The 22,706-nt window shown below is 42.9% G+C and overlaps 1 protein-coding gene and 1 long non-coding RNA gene across 34 annotated transcripts in view; one reads left to right on the forward strand and one right to left on the reverse strand.

The window, feature by feature from the left end:
• LOC111173397 (uncharacterized) overlaps window positions 1-22,706 on the forward strand; it is a 32,795-nt gene that overhangs the window by 4,409 nt on the left and 5,680 nt on the right. For 3 of the 33 annotated variants that reach the window (XR_016391121.1, XR_016391119.1, XR_016391120.1), the window contains exons 3-4: window positions 1-5,108; window positions 13,511-22,430. Coding sequence is in view for 3 of the 33 variants with exons in the window: in XM_089903649.1 (XP_089759775.1) it covers window positions 2,553-2,592; window positions 2,738-2,778; window positions 4,517-4,662; window positions 4,946-5,072 (354 nt within the window). In the remaining 30 variants the exon portion in view is untranslated. Of the gene's footprint in view, window positions 5,109-7,670; window positions 7,858-11,616; window positions 11,854-13,510; window positions 22,431-22,706 lie in introns of those variants that run through there. The other 30 variants (XR_016391117.1, XR_016391118.1, XM_089903649.1 and 27 more) reach the window with 30 other exon arrangements.
• The window catches only part of LOC149744427 (uncharacterized), a 22,871-nt gene continuing 4,868 nt past the window's right edge, over window positions 4,704-22,706 (reverse strand). Inside the window, exons 1-2 of the long non-coding RNA XR_016391148.1 lie at window positions 16,132-22,706; window positions 4,704-15,926 (exon numbers count right to left, since the gene is read on the reverse strand). The exon at window positions 16,132-22,706 is cut by the window's right edge and continues 4,868 nt beyond it. This is a non-coding gene — a long non-coding RNA (uncharacterized LOC149744427). The remainder of the gene's footprint in view (window positions 15,927-16,131) is intronic.

The raw sequence follows: 22,706 nt of genomic DNA on the forward strand, positions 1-22,706 counted from the left end.
GGACTTTGCTGGTGGCGCAGTGGTTAAGAATCCACCTGCCAGTGCAGGGGACACAGGTTCGAGCCCTGGTCCGGGAACATCCCACGTGCCCCGGAGCAACTAAGCCTGTGCACCACAACTACTGAGCCTGCGCTCTAGAGCCTATGAGCCACAACTACTGAGCCCGCCTGCCACAACTACTGAAGCCTGCTCATCTAGAGCCTGTGCTCCACAACAAGAGAAGCCACTGCAATGAGAAGCCCGCGAACCGCAATGAAGAGTAGCCCCTGCTCGCCACAACTAGAGAAAGCCTGTGCACAGCAATGAAGACCCAACGCAGCCAAAAATAAATAAATAAAATTTTTAAAAAAATTTAAATAAATTTCCAGTTTGTAACATAAATTCAGCAAACCACATAATTCACTGAATCCGAATATTTGAAGAATTTTTGTTACAGCTTCCACCATTTCCCTATAAGCTCCTCATTCACAGCATGTGAACCTTGATGATGTTCAGTCTGTTCTCTTTGTCCCAAAATTTCTGAGCATTTTGAATAACACACCTTATCCTATTGGAAGTTTGCCAATCAGAAAGACAGAAGAGTCAGAAAACAAAGGACTGACAGTATTTTTAAATACTCCTTCTTCAGAAAGTTTCATCTCCACTACATCCAAAAGGTGCACGACAATTCACACGTACACCTCTCGGCGCTGCCTCCTTCTCCTGAGATGCAACTCCAAGACATTTCCTAGCCGTGCTCCTCAGGTAAGAACAAGGCGCAAGACCAACCCCTGCTCTCCTGGAGCTTACATTCTAGTGGGGGTGATGTCAACAGACAGACAAACCAAGAAAATAGTTACAGATTTGTATCCGTGTTCTGAGGGAAACAAACACGACTTTGGATAGAAAATACTGGGGGATCTAGGTGGTCAAGGAAGGTTTCTCAAGGAGAAAATGACATTTAAGCCAAAACTTGGAGGAGAGGAGACTGTATTCGTTTCCTGGGGCTGCCATAACACAGTACCACAAGCCAGGTGGCGGAAGTAACAGAAACGCATTGCCTCACAGTTCTGGAAGCTGGAAGTCCAAGATCAAGGTGTCCACAGGGTTGGCTCCTTCTGAGGGTTATGGGGGAAGGATCTGTTCCTTGCCTCCTGGCTTCTGGTGTTGGCCAGCAATCCTGGGCATTCTTTGGCTTGTAGCAGCATCACTCCATCTCTCCCTTCATCTTCACGTGGTCTTCTCCCTGGATGTGTGTCTGTATCCAAATTTCCCCATTTTATAGGGACACTAGTCTTATTGGATTAGGGGCCCACCATACTCCAATATGATCTCATCTTAATTCATTACATCTGCAAAGACAATCTGAGGTATTGGGGGATTAGGATTTCAATATATGAATTTTGAGGGGGACACACTTCAACACATAACTGATATCCATCGTGTGATGAAGCCCCGAGCCAGAGGGAAGACTGAACACAAAGGCCATGAAAAGCAAAAGGGTCTGGCATATTCTGGAAACCAAAAGAAGGTGAATGTGACTTAAGAGTTCTGAATGAAGGTAAGAAGGACACAGGCAGGTGGGCAGAGGCCAGATCAAGGACTTTGGATTTTATTCTAAGATCAATGGGAAGATTTTGAAGGGTTCTGTGGTTTTAAAAGGTCACGCTATAAATTTCCCAACTGTCTCCTCAACATCAATGAAATGCAAGGATTTCTTAATTTGTGTATTTCTCAGAAGAATTTGTAACTGTTCTTGCACTGACCTCTCAGTTCATTACATGATGAATTTGTTGAGGAAACAATGCATTGGGGATATTTTGAAACAGTTTAATCTTCTTTTTCATTTCTTTTTGGCATTCCTAAGGTATTTCTTTCCCTTTAACTTTCTGATTTTCATCTCCACAAATAAATGAAGTAAATTTTTACTTCATTCTTTTTACCCTATCCCCATAAAAACTTCCCTTAAAAAAAAAAGAAGATATATTCAACTGTGGATTCCAGGCACATGCTATTTTCCTGTTTTGAGTGAATGATGATAATTTTCAGAGATTGTGTCACCACAAAATCAACATTCATTCCAAAATTTAATGGTTTCAAATGTATTTCTTTTTTTGATTTCTAAACATTTTCAAATTTCTTTTCCATCAGAAACCCCTTGTGTGTAATAAATAGTTTCCACAAAACTGAATTTTTGTTGGCAGAACAATCGGCGTAAGTAAAACTTCACGATTTGCCTTGGGTGTTTTGTAATTTGAAAGCAAATGTTGGTTTAAACAGCCCACCATATATTTTGTCAATGTCCAGCTGTGGATGCTGGGTTTTTAGCACCACTTCTTTCCGGACAACCAAAAAAAAATATCACTTTCTTTCCTGTTTTACATATTGAGGTTCTGCGTAAGATTTCATTTGGGGAAAAGGTTCTGTCGCTTTAAAAAAAAAATGGAAAAAAGATCAAAGCCACCAATACTACTGGCAGTTAGTTTTGCTTCATTTTCCTATAACTGGAGATAAGAAAGAAAACACGACAAACCATAAGTGAAGACCCTTAAGACTGAAGGAGAGAAAGAAATATGCAGACCCAGGAACAGACGCCCGAGGGAGGGTTGATGGGTGAGTTCACGCTGGGTGGCTGGGCGGAGCCAGCCTCTGAGAAGGGGCCAACATTGTAGGTTCACCCTCACTTGAGTTGCTCAGGTTGTCTCCATATTTCCTTGTTTTTATTTCCTACCTTGATGAGACCTTTTCATCTTTTCAGGGATGCAGAACCAACAGATTCATGACGACTCGTTTCACAATGTATGTGGTTGATGCCATGTTTATATGACACTTTTGACCAAGCCTTTTCCCTCATTGAGAAATTAGAGGAACACTACCCTAGCCCTGTCATCTTCCACAATGCTTACAAATATTTTACCACATATACACTCTTACTGGTATTTCTGCTTATGATGAACTTAAGTAAGATAGCAGGAAATTTATGCTCCATTGAGGGTAAAAGGAAAACAAAGTTTTATATGTACAGTAAGGTCACCCTACAGATGTTCATATAAGTAAGGTGAAAAGGAACTACATCAAAACATTAATAGTGGTTGTCTTTGAGAGATGGAACTATGGGTGATTTTTTTCCTTTTGAAAAATTAACATTTTTAAGAATAGATTTTCCTTTTATTAATGTAAACATTTTAATATATTTTTATAGGTGATTTCAGAAAATTATTTCTTGATATGCTTATGATTTTTATGTAAAGGACTTGTAAGGTTTTTTTAAAATTAATTTATTTTATTTTTGGCTGCGTTGGGTCCTCGTTGCAGTGCGTGGGCTTCTCATCGCGGTGGCTTCTCTTGTTGCGGAGCACAGCCTCTAGGTGTGCGGGCTTCAGTAGTTGTGGCTCGCGGGTTCTAGAGCACAGGCTCAGTAGTTGTGGCACACGGGCTTAGTTGCTCATGGCACGTGGGATCTTCCCGGACCAGGGCTTGAACCTGTGTCCCCTGCATTGGCAAGCGGATTCTTAACCACTGCACCACCAGGGAAGCCCGACTTGTAAGTTTTAGCTAGTTTTATCCATGGGACTTCAAAAAACAAAGCACTGGTTAATACATCTTATATTTTACACTACATTCTTATAAGAATTTTTAAATCTCTGTGTAGAAGATAATTTTTTCCTACAAATGCTATATAGTTTCTCCCAGTCTTTAATTTTATCAAAATATTCATTTTTAATGACGCTCCAAACAGGACTCTCCAAAGGAACATATAAAAACAAACTAACGTGTGTCCAGATCAATGGCTATTAATAAGTGATACATTCCATAATCATTATTAATATTTAAATAAGCTTTTGCTTTGATTCACATCATGTTTTAAATATGCCGTTTGAAAAAGTTTGACTTAGGAGAAATCTATAACAACTAAAGAATCTCTTCTACTTGTAGTTTCATTTCATTTGTATGTAAGAATATTACTATATTCTTAGCAATCAAATTCAAATTCTTAGATCTCAAACATGAATGAAGACTCTAAGCAAATTATCAAAATTTTATGTTAAATTTTTTCTTTTTTTGCCTTTCTTCTTTCTGGCACTTCCACATTTAGTCATCATATTTCCTATTTTACTTGCTCAACTTCCACATATAACAGGATTGGCAGAAGGGAGAGAAAACAACTCATTTGAAGGCAGTAAAGGGTAGGATGTCTCTGTCTCTGTCTCTGTCTCTCTCTCTCTCTCACACACACACACACACACACACACACACACACACACACACACACACAGTAGAGGAGGATTCTCTGCATGCAGAAACTCAATTCAGAACATTTTTCCCACAGAAATAATAAGAAACCATGATGGTAAAAGTATATAGTTTTCCTTCATTATGGGTTAAAATAAGAGTTTGTGGGCTGGCCCGGGAATACACCATTTTATAACATCGTACACGTGGGAAACTTGCATTCTGAAATCTAGACAGCTGTTTTCAAAAGACACTATGAGGGCTCAGTGCGTTGTGTGGGCCTGCGGCTGCCCACCCTCCGCAGGACCGTGCTCAGCAGTTTGGAGGCGATGAGGAAGAAAGAGGCCTGCTTCCTGATCTTGAGGCATTTGCAGTCCACGTTGGGAGTCAGGGCCCACAGTGCAAAGATGATTATTTCAAGATAGAAATGGCACGTGGCCCCACTCCCAGGTAACATTTTAATACATTCATTTATCTGTTCATTCAGCATCTGTTTCTTGACTTTATAGTAATTATCTCTCTATTTTTATAGTCTAAATGATATTTTCTAATATAAATAATACATGATTATAGAAGAATATTAGAGCAATACAGACTTCTCTGTAGTGACAAAATCAGAAAGAACTTGAATGTTGATAACTGAATGATTGAATAAACTGGGGTTGATCCATCCTGTGGGATGTTATGCACCAATAAAAAAGAACAAATTAAGAATATCTGTTGTTCTGGACAGGGGACCAGGATGTATTATAAAGAATGAAGATCAAGATGAAAAGAAAGGTTCCTATTTTGATCTCCTTTTTGCAAAGACAACAGTGGACACCCCAAAAAAGTCTGAATTCGAAAGGATAAAGGTGTAGATATGAAGCTGTTAATAATGGTCACCTTAAGGACAGGTGAGCTACTAATTTTTTTCTTTATTTATTTTTGTACTGAGGAAAAAGATGCTAATTTTAAAACAAAATGAAAATTTGGAAATACAGAGCAGATTAAAGAGAAAGATTAAAATAACTTTGATTTCTGATTTCTGTTTTGCTTGGTATTATATGTGTGTCAGAGAGAGAGAAGGAGAGAAAAAGAGAGAGAAACTGCCCTTGATAATTATCAATAGACTTTTCTTTTCTTTTTTTTTTTGCGGTATGCCTGCCTCTCACTGCTGTGGCCTCTCCCGCTGCGGAGCACAGGCTCCGGGCGCGCGGGCTCCGCGGCCATGGCTCATGGGCCCAGCCGCTCCGCGGCATGTGGGATCTTCCCGGACCGGGGCACGAACCCGCGTCCCCTGCGTCGGCAGGCGGACTCCCAACCACTGCGCCACCAGGGAAGCCCAACAGACTCTTCTTGAGTGTCCACTATGTTTATGTCACTTCAGGGCCCTTCTGGTAAGAGTGCTTTAACCCAGAGCCACCTAATAGACCCACTATGGAGACACTTTTAAGCAGGCTGGCATTTCACTTCCCTATAAAAGCCTCCTGCTTTCCCTATGGGAAAGGCCCGTCGTGGCCCTTTCTGTGTATATCTGCTACCTGAAAGGTAAGGAGGAGTTTCCTGAAGTGTAAAGCTGGGGGAATAAAGGCTGTTGCTCTCATGCCAGCCTGAGCCCTGCTCTTGTTAAGGGTTCTCTGCTTCACCCTGATGAATTCTCCTACAGCATCTTACAGAACCAGCACGGCTTCCCCTCCAGGCAGGCTGGATGCATTCACTGGAGGGAAGCAAGCAGCTGCTGGAGTCTGGCCCACTGAATACACTTTGAGAAGGTGCTGTGTGCGTTTCTGTTCAACATTACTTGTATGTCCATGATATCAGTTCAGTGGCCTCAGGAGAGGTAGGGACCTTAGTCCCGTTTTCTCTGTACCTATTCTGAGGACTATTCACCGAGTCATAGGTGTCCATTACATCAGCATGACACCTTCATCAGTCAACCACAAAAATAAATGATTCCACATGGTAAACAACGAAGCATAGTAAGGATACCGAAGAACGGCTCAGGCTTCCTACAGGTAGTGGGATTTGAGCTGTACCTTAAAGAATAGGTTAAAAATAAATTAGCAATTAAAACAACTATACGCCCATAAAAAAATAAAAATAAATAAAATGCTCACACAATAAATAAATGAGAAATTAAAAATAGATTTGTGTGTGTGTGTGTGTGTATACTTAATAGCCAGCTTTAAAAATCCTTCACAGAAGCTTTCAGACTTTAAAACGTCCTCTCATCCCACACAGAACACCCATCTAACAAATTCATCTGGTCCTACAGTCCACGCCAGTTCTGTGTTTAGGCCGAAGGGATTTTGTTGAATTATACGTTAAATATATTGGTACAGTTAGGAAACTAGTTTTTTCAGTTAAAAAGTGGATATGGGGGCAGAAAGACTCCTACATCCAACATGTGGAAGAAATATGTGCATTTAAGAAGATCGCTAAGGCAGCTCTTTGGCCTCTAAAACTATAGGCTGAGAACTATTTCCTTGGGATACTTTAACTGATTCCATGGAATGAAAGCGAAAGGTGACAGTCACCAGATGAGTGCCTGCAGATGTGAATTCCTTGGACGCTCTTAGGTTAGGGCGTGTATCAGCGGACGGGCTGATGTAATGTAGTGGATCTGTCCATGGCCACGTTCAGCATGTACAGAAGAGTAGCCTCAAGTTATTTGTTAAATCAGCATTCTGCTCACAAGTTACTTTAATTACATGGCTATGATGATTCCATGATACCAGACAGCTGGTGAAAACTGAAGAAGAAAAAACCTAATGCTCAGATGTTTAGCTTGTGGTCACGTAGGCAAAACACCTGTGCACTAAGCTAGTATTTTATCTAGATGTTTGATGACCTCTAACCCTTTTTCTATATACTTCATTTCTTCCTGTTAGCCAGTATAAAGCTCAGATTAGATTAAAATTTAATTTATCTCCAAGTTTAGGCTTTAATGAAACAAAAATAAAGGAATTATAAGAGCGCTGTTTTCTGCTACAAAAATGTGGGAGATCTGGTTTCAGAATGACAGAGTAAAGACATACCCACCCAACCACCTTCTCTCAAAATTCACCAAGAAACATCAAGGAAAACAGGTAACAGAAATGCATATCCATCATTCGGAAACTAGGAGATGTCTGTGCCCACAGTACATGGAGAGAGAATTTGGAAAGATGAATATCAAAGACTAAGCAGAGAGAAGGAAGGTCGAACCTTAGTGGCTGCAAAGGGAGTTGAGAAGTGAGCTGCTTTTTCCATACAGAACCCAGAAAAGCACAGGAATGGGAAAAACTGGGCAGGGGGCAGCAGGATTAAATTGATCCCTCCAGTTCTCCACCCCCACCAGTTCCCAAGCAGTTTGTTGACCTCTCTTCTCCCTCCAGACTCTGAGGTGAGCAGAGGTGGAATTCCATCTGAAGCAAGAGAATTGAGGGAGTCTGTGTGTGGAAGAGTGAAATCTCCATTTCTTTTCTACTGCTCAGACCCAGAACACCAACACCCAGAATAAAATTCCAAGAGAGGAGACTGGAGGGTGCTACCCCAGAGAAAATACTTGTAAACAGTGATATTTGCAGGGCCTCGGTAAAAACAACAACTGGTCCCCCGATCTGCCTCAGTGAAGACCACCAGTGTATAAGACCAACACATGTATGCTGAGCTTCTGGTCAGGTGAGCTTTTTGGTGCCTTACTTTTAAGAGTGAACACTCAAGGGCCAAGAGACACTCTAATATAACCATGATGAAGAAAAAAACGGAACAAAGAACTCAGAGGAAACGAAGATGGTGCGGGAAAGAAAATGTCAAAAAATGTTAATGTCATTAAAGATGTGAGAGAAGATATTACATCTACAAAAGAAGAAAAAAATGATATTAAAAGGAACAATTAGAGAATACAAAAGGGTTCCTAGAAATTAAAAATATGATGGAACATTTTTTTAATTCTATAGAATAACTGGAAGATAAAGTCAAGTAAATCTCAATATAAAGCATAATAAAATAATAAAGAAATGGACAATAGGAAAAAATAATAAAAAATGGGTACTCACTGCAAGAGATCCAGTATCTAGTACAAAGTTTAGAAGATGAGAATTGAGATAACTGTGGACAGGAAATTAGTAGAGGCATAAGAAAATTCCTCAGGAAATTTTGAGGGACATGATTTGCCAAATTTAAAAGGCACCCCAATGTCTAACTCAATATGTAAATGAAGATATGATGTGAAGATCTGTATCAAGATCTGTATCATCACAATTAAGAAAGGAAGGGATAGTTTGGCCATGAAAGAGTAATAAGGACTAGACTTGACAACCTGCAGTGAACAACTAGAAAACTGGACAAAACATATGAAACAACAGTTTTTCAGGCAGCACAGGACAATGATCCTTGAGAAAAGGGAACCAGATGAAGTGAGCCCTGGGCTTTCTGTTGGAGGTGATTTCCATGCTGCAGCTGCAGGGATGGGGGGACCCAAATAGAAGCAGGGAAGAAACTGAGGAAACAAAGATCAGACATCAGAGGAGCTTAGATAGATGGAAGTTGTGAGGCAGAGTTCCCAAAAAGACGTAGTTACACAGAAAAAGAGCTCCAGAAATTTGTACGGTCCCCTCTAGCGTTTGCTGAGCTCTGGACTAGGCATGTGGAAACCAGAACTCCAAAAGGCTGGACAAAGAATGACTGGGGCATGGTAAACAAAATATTCCCAGAGCTTACACAGACCTTGGAAATGATCAAATTCCCCACAGGCAGAATGGAGATGCCAAGCCATTTATGCCTCTCTGGTAGGGCTGAACAAACGCTGGAGTGGGGCTACTCTCCATATGTCTTAGAAAAATTAAAATCAGGTCTTGAAGGGATAAAGCTGAAATGCGAGTAAAACTATTTGCCTAAACAAATCCAAAAACTCATTAAAAATGAAAAATCAAGCAAACAAGAATTCAGACATTCAGCAACATAAAATACACAATGTCTAAAATCTAATAAAAAATTACTAAACATGCCAAGAAGTAAGAAAACATGACCCATAATCAAGAAAAAAACAATAGGAATAGATACAAATAAAAGCCAGATATGATGGAAGTAGAAGACAAAGATTTTTTTTAAAGATCTTATAATTGTGAACACATATTTAAAGGAAAATATGAACCTAATGAGAAAAAGAAAAGGAAGCTATGAAAAAGAAATAAATGAAAATTCTAAGATAAAAAGTGCACCATCTGAAAGTTTAACTGGATGAACCCAGAACCAGATCTTTGTTTCTAAATCCATTCTCCAATAAAAGAAACCAGGGCTTCTTGGAGAAATGAGATTCTAGAGCTGGGGCAGAGAATATACAGAAAGCAAGAAAGTTCTCAAAAAAACAAAATGATGGAGGCATGTCAAAGGAACAAAGGAGCCAAATGAAAGACCTATGCTGAGAGAGTTTGAACGAAAAAAAAAAAAAAAAAAGAAAGAAAAAGTATTGGATTATAACTCAAAGTATAAAATAAATATTGATGAGTCCATACTAATAAAAATCAATGATAATAAATAAATGCAAATATGCATATAGAAAAATTTCAAATAATTTTATGTAGGTCCTACTCCCTCAAGGAGGCAGAGCATAATTCTAATCCCTTAATTGTGGGATGCGCCTAGTGAATTCCTTCCAAAGAGAATAGTATGGAAATAGAGGCAAAGATAACTTTATAGTGGAGAAACTTGACAAACTACCTCACCCAAGTGATCAAAGTTAACATCATCAGTGATAAATCATGTTGGTAGCATGAACCCTTAATATGATGTAATGAAAATGACTCAGTGGCCTTTGTATCAAAACTCCATAACTACAATGTGGTAGGCAGAATAATGGCTCCCAAAATGTCCATATTCTAAACCCCAGAATATATTACCTTATGGGAAAAGAGACTTTGCAGATGACATTAAGGATAGGGACCTTGAGATCCAGAGATTCCCTGGATTATCTGGGTGAACCCAGTCTAATCACATGAGTCCTTAAAAGTGGAGACCTTTTACTGTCCTGTCGCCAGAGACAGAGAGAGATGTGACGATGGTAGGTCAGAGACGGAAGGTCAGAGAGAGTTGCTCGGTTTGTAGAAGGAGGAAGGGACCCCCAGCCAAGGGGTTGTAGGTGGCCTCTAGAAGCTAAGACAAGGACACACAATCCCCCAGAACTTCCAGAGAGGAATACAGCCCTCTGACACTTTGATTTTGACCCAGTGAGACTCATGTCGGACTTCTGACCTACAGAATTGTAAGTAATATATTTGTGTTGTATTGTTTAAGCCACTGAGTTTGTAGTAATTTATGACCACAGCAAAAAAAAAAAAAAAAAACTAATACACTCAGTCTAACCATGAGGAAAACATCAGACCAACCCACACTGAGGGTCATTCCGCAAAATACCTCCTCAAAACTCTCAAAGGCATCCAAAACAAAAAAGTTTGAGAAACTGTCACAACCTAGCGAAGCCTAAGGAGGCATGATAACTACATGTAATGTGGCATCCTAGAGGTGAAAAAGGACATTAGGTAAAAACTAAGGAAATCTGAATAAAGTATGGACTTTAGTTAATAGTAATATACCAACGTTGGTTCATTAGCTGTAACAAATGTGTCACAGTAATGTAAAATGTTAGCAATAAGGGAAACTGGGTGAGGAGCATACAGGAACTCTGTACTATCTTTGCAGTTTTTCTGTAAATCTAAGACTCTTCTCAAATAAAAGTGTATTTCAAAAAAATTCACTGGATAGGAATAGCAGCAGATTAGGCACAAAAGGCCAGGGAATATGAAGTGATAGCAATACAATCTATCCACAATGAAGCACAGAGATAAAAAAAAAAAAGACTGAAAGAAAATGAAAATAAAGACTGAGTGATCCTTTGGGGCAATGCGAAGCAATCTGACACACATATATTTAACTGAAATCCCAGAAAGAGAAGAGAGGAGTGGGGGGAGGCCAGAAAAAAATCTTTGAGGAAATAATGACCAAATATTTTCCAAGTTTGATGAATCCCATAGATGCAAGAAGCTCAACAAACCTTAAGCAAGACAATCAATCAAACAAACAATAAAACACAGTGAGGCAAATCATAACCGAATTTCTGAAAACACATGATAAAGAGAAAAATCTTAAGAGCAGCCAGAGAAGAAAAAGGTATTATATAAAAAGGAACAAAAATAAAGATGACAGGGCATCCCTGGTGGTGCAGTGGTTGAGAGTCCGCCTGCCAATGCAGGGGACACGGGTTCGTGCCCCGGTCCGGGAAGATCCCACATGCCGCGGAGCGGCTGGGCCCGTGAGCCATGGCCGCTGAGCCTGCACGTCCGGAGCCTGCGCTCCGCGACGGGAGAGGCCACAACAGTGAGAGGCCCACGTACCGCAAAAAAAATAAAAAATAAATAAAGATGACAGCAGACTTGTCATCAGTTAAGGATCTGGAAATGAGATCATTCTGGACCATCCTGGTGGGCCCTCAATCCAAAGACAAGTGTCCTTATAAAAGAAGAGAAGAAGACACAGCCACAGAGGACAAGTCCACGTGAGCACAAAGGCGAGACTACAGTGATGCAGCTGCAAAAGCCAAGGAATGCTCGGAACCACGGCAAACTGGAAGAGGCGAGGAAGGATTCTCCCCAGAGCCGTCCTGGGCCAAGAACTACGGTCGTATGTATGCTTTGCTGTAAATATAATATTAATAACTACTGATTAACCACCTCTACCTTTCTAAGTACATAAAATCAAATAGGTCTAAGATCTTTAACCCTACAACTGTCTACTTCATGCCCAGATTCTGGGTTGGTTAGATTTTTATCACACCTCATCTCAACCTCGTGGTCTTATGTGGTCCCATATGGGATCCAGGGTGATTCATCCCCCTTTTTCAAGTTGATAATTTGCCAATATCAGGCAAATTCGTGACTTTGGTGTTTCTTACATTTTTATGCTGATTCAATGTCAGGTAAGATTAAGAGATTGGGAGAACATGGAATGGTGTATAAAGGTTGGTTTTTGTTAATTCTGGCAAAAGGATCAAGTTTGTTTTTTTCTCTCGGTACTTAAGGATAATTTTTAAAAACCTTTTCAATATACTAATTCTTTTTTCCAGTTTTATTGATAAATAATTGACATACATCATTATATAAATTTAAGGCATACAGCATGATGGTTTGATTTACATATTAATACTTTTAATGAGGACAACTAAATAGATTAAAACTAAATGTATTTTCAGAGCACCAATAAGGCCAGTGATCTCGATAAACCTTAATCAGTAGAAAATTTTAGCTATTCCATGTGGCTCAACAAAAATATGAATACACACACACACACACACACACACATACACATAACCTATCACAGAGTCATTAACAAAACTTAAGTGTGTGTCCACTCACTTTTCATGATATTATCTGACTTATTTTTAGTAGAATGACTCATTTTTCTGAGAGTGGTGAGAGATTTGGACCAAACCCATATTCCAGCCCTTTTATCACCAAAGAAGGAAGGAAAGTGTAGGGAACGTACATTTACTGAGAACATGCTATGTAGCAGGTGCTCTGCTTAAACACCTATCCCCCTGGTAGGCCACTCCCTGTGAGGTTGGGGATCTAGTTCCCATTCCAGGATTTTGTCATCTCTTCCTGGTCTGATGGGGAAGGCTCCTAAAAATTACTGGTATCTCTGCTTCTACTTTTGTCTCCTGGCGGTCCACTCTAGACTCAGATGCACCAGAGTGTTATTAAAATATATCATGTCACACTCCTGCCTAAAGCCCCTCAGGCGTTCCCCAGAGCAATTAGAATAAAATCCTCTCTCGCTTCCATGGCCTACAAAACCCCCGCATGGGGTCTGGCCTGCGCCCACCTCGTTCTCTCTCACGCCGTCTGGGACTAATCTTTCTCCCACTCGCTCCCCATGCTTTAGCCCTGGGGTCAGCAAATGACAGCACATGGGCAAAACCCAGCCGACTGCCTGTTTTTGTACAGCTCCTGAGCTGAGAATGGTTTTTACATTTTTAAACGGTTGGGAAAAAAATCAAAAGAAGAACACTATATTGTGACATGTGAAAATGATAGGCAATTCAATTAACAGTGTCCACAAATACGGTTTTACTGGAACAGAGCCATGCTCATCCGTGTATGTATTGTCCAGGGCAGCTTCTGTGCTACAATAGCAGAGTAGCTGCAACCAAGACCGACTGGCCTAAAAGCTTAAAATATTTACTAGTTGGCCCTTTGCAAGAAAAGTTTGCTGAACCCTGCTTTCGTCACACTGGTCTCCTTCCCGTTTCTAAAACTCACCCTGTTCATTCTCTCCTCAGGGCTTTCTAGTTCCTGTTCTCTCTTCCTAGAATGTTCTTCTCCAGCTCTTTGCATGGCTGCTTTGTTCCATGAGGTCTCACTTAACATGGGCAAAACCAGCAGAAGGTCATACACTATCAGACCGCATCTCTTACCTACAAGAGGATCCCTGGCTAGAGAGGTTGGATTGAAGCTTCCTTCTTTCCTTTCTGGCAGCAGCGAGGAAAGGAGAAGCTTTCTGGAGGCCAGGCTCCGAAGTGCACTGAGCTGGTGATCCCTCCTGCAGTCGGTGTGAATGGATGCTCCTAACCTGCAAAGTAGAGCCTACGGAGCTGCAGGAAGGGATGGTGAGCTCCATCTCCCAGGCTCCAGGGAACAGAGGAGCCTTCAGAGACCCTCCCTGGCCCTGTCAGACGATAGCCAGCGAAGCGGTGGGCACTGCCCAGAACTCTTGGCGTACTGTGTAAAGAGGGGAAGGAGGGTGAGGTGTTCTTTCTTCACAGTGCCCTGGTCCACAGGAGAAGTCAGTCGCCCTGTGGATAAAAAGGAACCTAGGGGCAGGACAGGAATAAAGACGCAGACGTACAGAATGGACTTGAGGACACGGGGAGGGGGAAGGGTCAGCTGGGACGAAGTGAGAGAGTGGCATGGACATATACACACTACCAAATGTAAAATAGATAGCTAGTGGGAAGCAGCCGCATAGCACAGGGAGATCAGCTCAGTACTTTGTGACCACCTAGAGGGGTGGGATAGGGAGGGAGGGAGGGAGACGCAAGAGGGAGGAGATATGGGGATATATGTTCATAAAAAAAGAGAAAAAAGGACCTGAATTTAGCGTGAGGTGGAGTCAAAGTGCACAGCTCTTAGACCAGAAGGCCTCTCTCCACATGAGCTGCAGGATCACGGACAGTCACTCTCCCTCTTCTGTGAAATACCAACTTGTCTAAGCCTCTGAGAGATTCTTAAGGGGCCAGTGAGAAAACATTTGTAAAACTGCCTTGTAAGTTATGACTTAAAGGAACATAAAGTCTCTCACTCATCCTCTCTGAATACGGTGAAACGAGAACACGAAATTCTACCAAATACACACCGCTGTGACAGCCCCACAATTAAGCCTATTTGGTTAAATTGGTATGTTCTTAAGTGTATTATTTTGTTCTTAAAATATAAAAAGAAAAGACGTGTGTAAGATTTTAAGGGGTGTTGGCTTAAAATGCAACTACATTCTGTGAGATGGAGGGCGGGCGTTGCTGGACGCAGTGATGAGAAAGGGAGATTCTGAAAAAGAAAAGGTGCAGACGTAACAGGTTGCGGCCAGCCAGGGAGAGAAATGCACCAATACCTCCCCTCACATTTATGTGGCAGTTTTAATTTGGAAACAGTATATTTCCCAAAGCAACCCAGCGAACCGGGCTCGGGGTACGAATGGTTTTCATGGAACTGAGTGTACTGAATTCCGAGGGGAGCATTCTGACAGAGGCTATGGCCGGGGGGAGGAGAGGCACTCACTCGGAATTGGGATTTAGAGGGAAATGCAGTAATTCCACAGACAGTGAGGACAATGCTGTGCTAAGGGCTGTTTTAACATAAACCAGTATGTCTGTGAAGGCTCGTGTGAGGGCCCGGGTCCTGGAGTCGGGAGCCAGGGGCCCAAGCTGATGCTCTGACGCGCTCTAGCCATGAGAAGCTGCTCTCTGGGAGCCCATTTTCTCCGTAAAATTGGGACAACGTGCTCTCTTGTGAGGAGTAGAGATGCTGCATGTAAAGCAACTTGCACCGTGCCCTGCTCAAACAAAAGCTGTTATTACTGTGCTAACCTGCCGGGTCAGTCGCTGTTGAGATGCACACTTCGTTAAAATCATATCATCTTCACTAGGCTGCAAAGATACCAGTTTGAAAGCTTAGCTGACATTAGAAGCTGACAAATTCTACCTGCGATGCCTGGAGATGATTCACAATGAGAGCACGACGAGAACAGAAAGAACCATCTGCTTCCGCAGGTGCCAAGGTAGCGGGGAGGGTCCTCCCTTGGCTGAGGTGTGGAGTGAGTCTGGGGTCTGACTCAGATAATTCCTGCAAGGCCAGAGCCACAGGAATTGCTCAGAATGGGACGCAGTGCCCAGGGAAAGAACTCTAGCTGAAATGAGCATTAGGCTGGAAAGGTAAGATTAGGAAGCAGAAGGTAGGCCACGGACCAGGAGAGGCCTGAGCAAGTGGTATATACAGCTAGATGGCTGACTGGGCCCTCTGGAGCTGGGCTGTGGCCAGGGGCTCTTTCTTCCACCGCCACTGCACAACTAGCTGCCCGTGCAAGCCAGTAACCTTTGTCACCCATCCCCACCCATTAAGACCTGGCCTCACCTTCCTGGATGGATCCTTGCCCAGCTGCCTGTCACACCCCAGTGGTGTCCACAGCTCTGTTCCTTTCCTCACCTGCAAAGAACAAGAAAACAAAGAAGTGAGCAGAGGCTGGGCCAGGTGAAAGGCCAGCAGCTATAGGTGAGCAAGGAGACTCCAGGTCCCTAGCAGTCTGGAAGATCCCCTTGGTACAGTCGGAAGAGGCAATTCCACGTGGCAAAGGCCAACCCTTTTGCCCCCTTACGAAGCGATCTCTCAGTGTAGATCTACAGAAACTCACCAAGCATCTTCAAAGTTTGGGGCTTGGAGGGGCCGAAAGAGCAGCGCAGGTTCTGATGAGAGTTGGGCCTGCGTTGTACTTTGTACTTGCTTTCCTCCGCTCACGTGTATTTCCTTATCTGACTGCCACCACCAGCTGGCAGGTAGGATCACCGTGCAATTGTTCAACATTACTGGCCAACGTATAAGAGACAAAAGATGGTTTAGGATTATCGACAAATGTATAAAATGGTGGGGCGTGTTAAAGACGAATACTAGATATTTTTCAAGACTTTGTATAATCTTTCATATACAAATAGACTTTGTGGATTTCCAAGAAGAGAACAGAGCATGTAGTATTGCTCAAACGTTACTGTACTACAGAAAATGTTATGGGCTAAATTGTGTCCCCCACTCCAAATTCATATGTTGAAGTCCTAAACCTCAGTACCTCAGAACGTGACTGTATTTGGAGATGGGACCTTCAAAGAAGTAATTAACTTAAAGTAGAGTCATCAGAGTGGGCCCTAATCCAATGACCGGTGTCTTTATAAGAAGAGACTAGGACACAGAGACACCAACAGGTGCACCCACAGAGAGATGGCCATCTGAACACAAAGCAAGAAGGTGCCGTCTGCAAGCCAAGGAGAGAGGCCTCGGAAGAAACCAACCCTGCCAACACCTGGATCTCAGACTCAGAACTGTGAGAATATACACTTCTGTTGTTTAAGCCACCCAGTCTGTGGTACTTTGTTGTGGCTGCCCTAGCAGACTAATGCAGAAAACCTATCAGCATCTTAATGATCAGTTTCGTATATGCTGGAACAGCATTAATCATCACTTTAATAGTTTTACTAAAATTTATTCTGGACGTTTATTCATTTTTATTTGCTAGTTTTGTAGTATCACTGGTTTATAAATACTGACTTTCCTACCTTTACGTGTGTTGTTTGCACGTGATTCACACACATCCTCAAGTGGCCAATCTCCGCCATTACAGAGAGACAAATGCTTCCTGTGCATTCTCGGGCTATACCCCTAACCCCTGGCCAGCAGCTTGGAGACTGTGGTGGTTTTGTACGATGTCAGTGTAGCTAAGCTGGAACTATGGATCCCAGAAACCTGAGCAACATTTGGAAGGCAGAAGTGAGACGGGAGCAGTGTTTGCAGGAAGTCAGAAGGTCCACGTGGGGTCAGGTGCCGCGGCAGCTCCCAGCACAGCGGTGCCTCCACTGGCTCACCTGGCGATGGAGGGCAGCAGCTCTAAATCCTGGTTAGGTTTGCATGTAACTCCACAGTGAAGCGCACCAGCTCTTCTGCAGGTCGCCTTCATCACCGAAGTTGGAGAATTGGAGGCATGAGAGACCGAGGTGGGACACACGGGTTCCCATTCATCCATCCACACAGGTTCCAGTTTGCCCCTGCCATCTTCACTTCTCCACTTAGCATCCTTCCCCCGCTCCCCCCCACCTACCCCATGAAGCTTGTCCATCCCGCTGACTCAGGCCCAGGTCTTGACTCAGCATGGACAGATTGCACAGACTGCATAACCAGCTCCCATAATCATGTGTGTTCTAATCCCCACAATATATTCCTTACTTTGCTTAAAGTGGTTTTGCAACTCTGATCAAACTTTAACTGATACAGAATTTGGAACCAGAGCTAGTGACGCTGTAATGAAAACCTAAAACACGTGCACTGGCTTTGGGACTGGCCTTGAACGTCTGTCGGTGGAGGCTCAAATAAACATGAGGAAAATATTCTTGGAATCTGGAAGGAAGGAGACATTTTTATACAGCGGTGGGAAGCTTAGCAACATTGACATCCATGGTAACTGGGAAGATAGAAACTGTACCGATGAACCATGTGGTCTAGCCACAAAATTGTCCAGGCACAGTGTTGACAGTGCCACCTGGCCTCTTCCAACTCCTACATTAAAATGAGAGGGTATAAAGATAAGCTAAAGAACAAAAACTTCAATATAAAGGTGACAGGTCTTGCTGAGTTTGAAGATAAAATTGTTTCTCATTCTCAGATGACAAGCAAATCTAAAATTAAGAAATGGCTTCTGGATCTGGTTCCAGTCAAGATGGAGTAAGCAGACTCCATGGTCTCTCTCCCACTGGTTCCATCTATAAACCCTAGACAGAACACATAAAGCAACTAATGAAGGCTGAAAGGAAATAATAGCAGGTAGATCGGGGAGGGAAATCAAAACTCCAAGAAGGTCCAGTAAGATGGTGAGTGTCCTGGGTTTTTTTCCTTCCACATTTCTTGGCATAGATGCAGGACAACCTGGAACTCAGAACTGCTTAAGTTGCACACACAGGAAAAAGTGTAAGAGAAACTCTCTCTTTCTGATCAAAGGAAAGGACAGAGAGAGTCACAGTCCTTGAGGGTCTTGGGGAAGGGAAGGGGTGTGAGTCACTGTGGCAGAGGGCAGCCTGTGGCAGACTGGATCACCCGAAGACGGCCACCACAGCATCTCCCTTCCCACATGCTCCTTTGACAATGTGATTTTGTCATCTCCCATCGAGAGGTGGAGTCTGCATCTCTTCCCCTTGAATCTGGGTGGACCTTTGTGACTACCTCAACCAACAGAGTATAGCAGAAGTGATACTTTGTGACTTCTAAGAGTAGATCATAAAAGGCAGTGCAGTTTCCTCCTGGATTTCTCTTTGAATACTTGCTTTTAGAGCCCAGCTGCCATGCCGTCCAGAAGCCCAGATACACGAAGTCACATGTAGTTCTGACTGACGGCTGCAGCTGAAGTCCTAGCTGACAGCCAGCGTTAACCCCAGATTCCAGCACCAGCCCCCACCTGACTGCATCCACATAAGAGACCCCAACTGAGAACCGCCTGCCAAAACCCAGTCAACCCCACAATTTTGAGAGATAATAGCACTGACTGATTTTTGTTGTTTGATGCCACTGAAGTTGGGGCGGTTTGTTACACAGCAACAGGGAACTAGAACAGGGATCATAAAAACAGCTGTTTTGGTGTCTTGCTCATGAGTTCTCAGACTTTCTCCAGATCTACCATCCTACCTCCCACCTACATCTCAGTCACTAAAGTTTCCCCACCCTGTTGTTCTCATAGTGTGGTTTGCCCTTTTCATCTTGGTCTTTAGGAAAACCACTGACTAGTCAATCCCTCACTGACTAGGGATCCCCATACCCCAGACGCCGACACTAGGAATACCTCCAAGATCCACCCCCAGTAACCTCAGCCATCAGATGTGGAACCAGCAAAGTAGGAAGTTCCTCACCTGTCACGAGGTGGGAACGATAAGCCTCGATAGATCAGAAGCTCAGCAACCCCTTGTGAATGTGGGGAAGAGTAATGAGTGTAATTATTATAATCAAAGTATCACATTATGGAAATCTAAAGAAATGTTTTAGAGAAATACAGAATAAATAATGACGGAAGAAAGAAAAGGAAGAAAAGATAAAAGAGGAAATTAAAAGAAAATGGGCAAAAAAACAGATACAGGGTCAGAGATGTACCGAGGGAGGAGATAAAGATGATTAGGTGAGAAACAAAAACTGAGGAGAAAGCAGGTCAAGTAGAGGCCCTAACACGTGAGAGCTATGCCAAAAATACCTGCTGAAGGGGCGGTGCAAAACATGTACTAGCACTTCATTTAAAAAGTAAACAAGGGACTTCCTTTGTTTGTAATGTAATCTATACTTCATTTAAAAAGTAAACAAGGGACTTCGCTGGCGGTCCAGTGGTTAAGACTCCACGCTTCCAGTGCAGGGAGCACGGGTTCAATCCCTAGTTGGGTAACTAAAATCCCACATGCCTTGCGGCCAAAAAATAAAATAAACAGCAAGAAAAAAATGTACTAACTAGACTGATGCTTACTGATCTTACATCTCTGCTGTTAGAACGGTAGCATTCAAGTGAGTTACTATCTATTAACAATGCAAAATTATGACATTTGGAGATGGGACCTGAAATTTGAGTATATTATTAGAAAAGACATTATAAGGATGACTCTGCTTTTTATGGTACATACAGAAAGACTGAGAGGATGTACTGAATGCTGGAAGTTGGCTTCCTGACCAGCTGTTAGGATGTTAATCATTAAGGAACAAAGCGTACTATACCATTAAATAAATCATGCTGAAAGAAGACAATAGTCATGATAAATGTAGAAATAAGCAAGAACAAAATAAGCAACAGTGTAGAAGCCAACAGTCCTCCCTTTACAGAGAGACACCAAAGCAAAGAAGCATATTCTCTCCTACCTGCAGCCCTTGTACAATAAACCATCACTGTATGTGGAGCACAAAGGGAGGTTGTGACCTGCATCTCCAGTTTTGGGTGAGGAGAAATTATCCTACCAATAAGAGACAGATGCCAAGAGAGAAGACAACTTAATCTAGTTTTACTCCTGGTAGCACCCTGGTTTGAGGGGGCCCGTGACACAGCATTCCAGACAGTGTATTTGGGCACATGGGTTACAGGCGGGGCCAAAACACTGAGTCCCTCATCCCTCGGGGTGGCCACGTGCAGCTCCACACATTTACACAAGTACAATTTTCTATCATCATCACTCTCTATATGTGTCCAGTGGGATGAAGAAGGTTGGGAGACTGTGTTGCGGTTGAAATCGTTCTTGATTTATGAGGACTTCATATAGGTAACAAAATTCTGTGCATAATCTACCCTGATTCCAAACAGTTAAGGAGAGGTAAAATCCCCTTCAGACTATCTCACTATTCCCTTGGGACTCTCCCTGCCCTCACTAACCCACACTCTGCTCCCAAATTTACACAGAGAGAAGTAAAGTTGGAGGAGGGTAACTGGGTAAATGTTCAGTTGTCACTGATCAGCTTAGTGACCTTGGGCAAATTACCAAGATCACATAGTGAAATCCCTTCAACGTATAGATGAGGAAACCTAGACCTAGGTTAAATAGTTAGAAATATCAAAGATGTGCCTAGTGGTAGCACCAAGGCAAGAACCCCTATTTTCTCCAGTCCCAGTATGTGGCTGCAACTGCCCTTGAACCAGACTACTGCCCTACATGCCTCAAGTAAATTATTCATTTAAATAAAAGAAAAAAGCACCACGTGCACTGTCACTATGGGAGATCAGCAGAGCTGTGATCCAAGGATGCTGGCTTCCACCAGAATGGGACGGTCACAACGGGCAAAGAGCCTTGGTATGCCCATCGCACTTAAAGATCAGGGCTCTGCTTTGCTGATGCAGAAACCCTAGAACTGGTTGCATCATGGGAGGACAGACTCACACCAGCTATACCCAAAGACCTGAAATCTAAAGCAGAATGCTAGTTTACTACTGTACGCTAGTTTACTACTGTACGCTAAGGGGGAATAGGTCTTTCCAGACTGTTTACTCCAACCTCAGCAGCCCCTTCTCATTTTCCAGGTCCCTTAGAGGCTGCTGGATGAGCATGAAATCAGAGCACAGGGACGCCCAGGCCCCGGAACACCTGATGAAGCATCCCGTGCCGTAATAGGGGATTTCAGTGACTGCCAGTTACTTCCTTCTCCCACCCCCTCACCTTCCCCCCACCCTTACTGCTGAATTCCTGCTTGAGAGGGTGGTGTTCAGCCATCCGCCTCCTATTGACAGTAGTTCTTTCCTAGATAAAGCAAACACAATTGATTCGTATTCCTCCAGGTTAATAACACCTATTATGTTCAGCCTCAGAAAAGTTCATACAGATGTCCTGATATAAAGCATGGATTAGCTGAGGGCATCTCTATCTCCTTAGGCAATAATTTACTGACTACATTCATTATCTTCTGATACTTTCTCATTGAGTCCCGGAGGTTAGCTTTATCTCAGAGTTGTGTCTTATTGTTACTCCAGGTACTAACTACAATATCTGCTACAAGCAATGCCTAGCAGCTAGCTAGGGTGTCGGCCAAAGAGTTCTCGTAGCACGTATTATAGCTGTTCATTTCATATTTTCACCCTATGGCACATGGGGCTGATTCTGCTGCACTGAACCACACTTTCCCATAACTTCTCTAGTTATTCTCACCCCCCTTTAGTCCATTTTCCATATCTTTATTTTTTTCTTTTTTAATCTTCCAGCTACCTTTCGTCTCCATACTTATACCAAGGCACGCACACAAGTATCGGCTGTACTGACAAACAGCCTCGGTTCCTTCTGGAAGGCAGCAAAGATTAAATCCTTACTTTTGGTGCAGAGTGCCACTGCCAGTTCTCAGCCCTGAGACCTTGGAGCCTCAGTTTCCTCACCTGCAAAATGATGACAGTCACTTCTGTCACCTGTTTTCTTCACAAGATTGCTGAGAAATTCAAATAAGATAATGCAGGTAAGAACACTGTGAAAGGCTCAGCAAGCCACACAAAGGTAAGGAAAACATGCAGATAATTTGCAATAAAAATAATTAGGCAGGGGGCTTCCCTGGTGGCGCAGTGGTTGAGAGTCCGCCTGCCAATGCAGGGGACACGGGTTCGTGCCCCGGTCCGGGAGGATCCCACATGCCACAGAGCGGCTGGGCCCGTGAGCCATGGCCGCTGAGCCTGCGCATCTGGAGCCTGTGCCCCGCAACGGGAGAGGCCACAACACTGAGAGGCCCGCGTACCGC

Source organism: Delphinapterus leucas, chromosome 21, assembly GCF_059928025.1.
Source record: "Delphinapterus leucas isolate spDelLeu-1000000601 "Yukka" chromosome 21, BTC_Dleu_Yukka2, whole genome shotgun sequence".
Classification (NCBI taxonomy): Eukaryota; Metazoa; Chordata; class Mammalia; order Artiodactyla; family Monodontidae; genus Delphinapterus; species Delphinapterus leucas.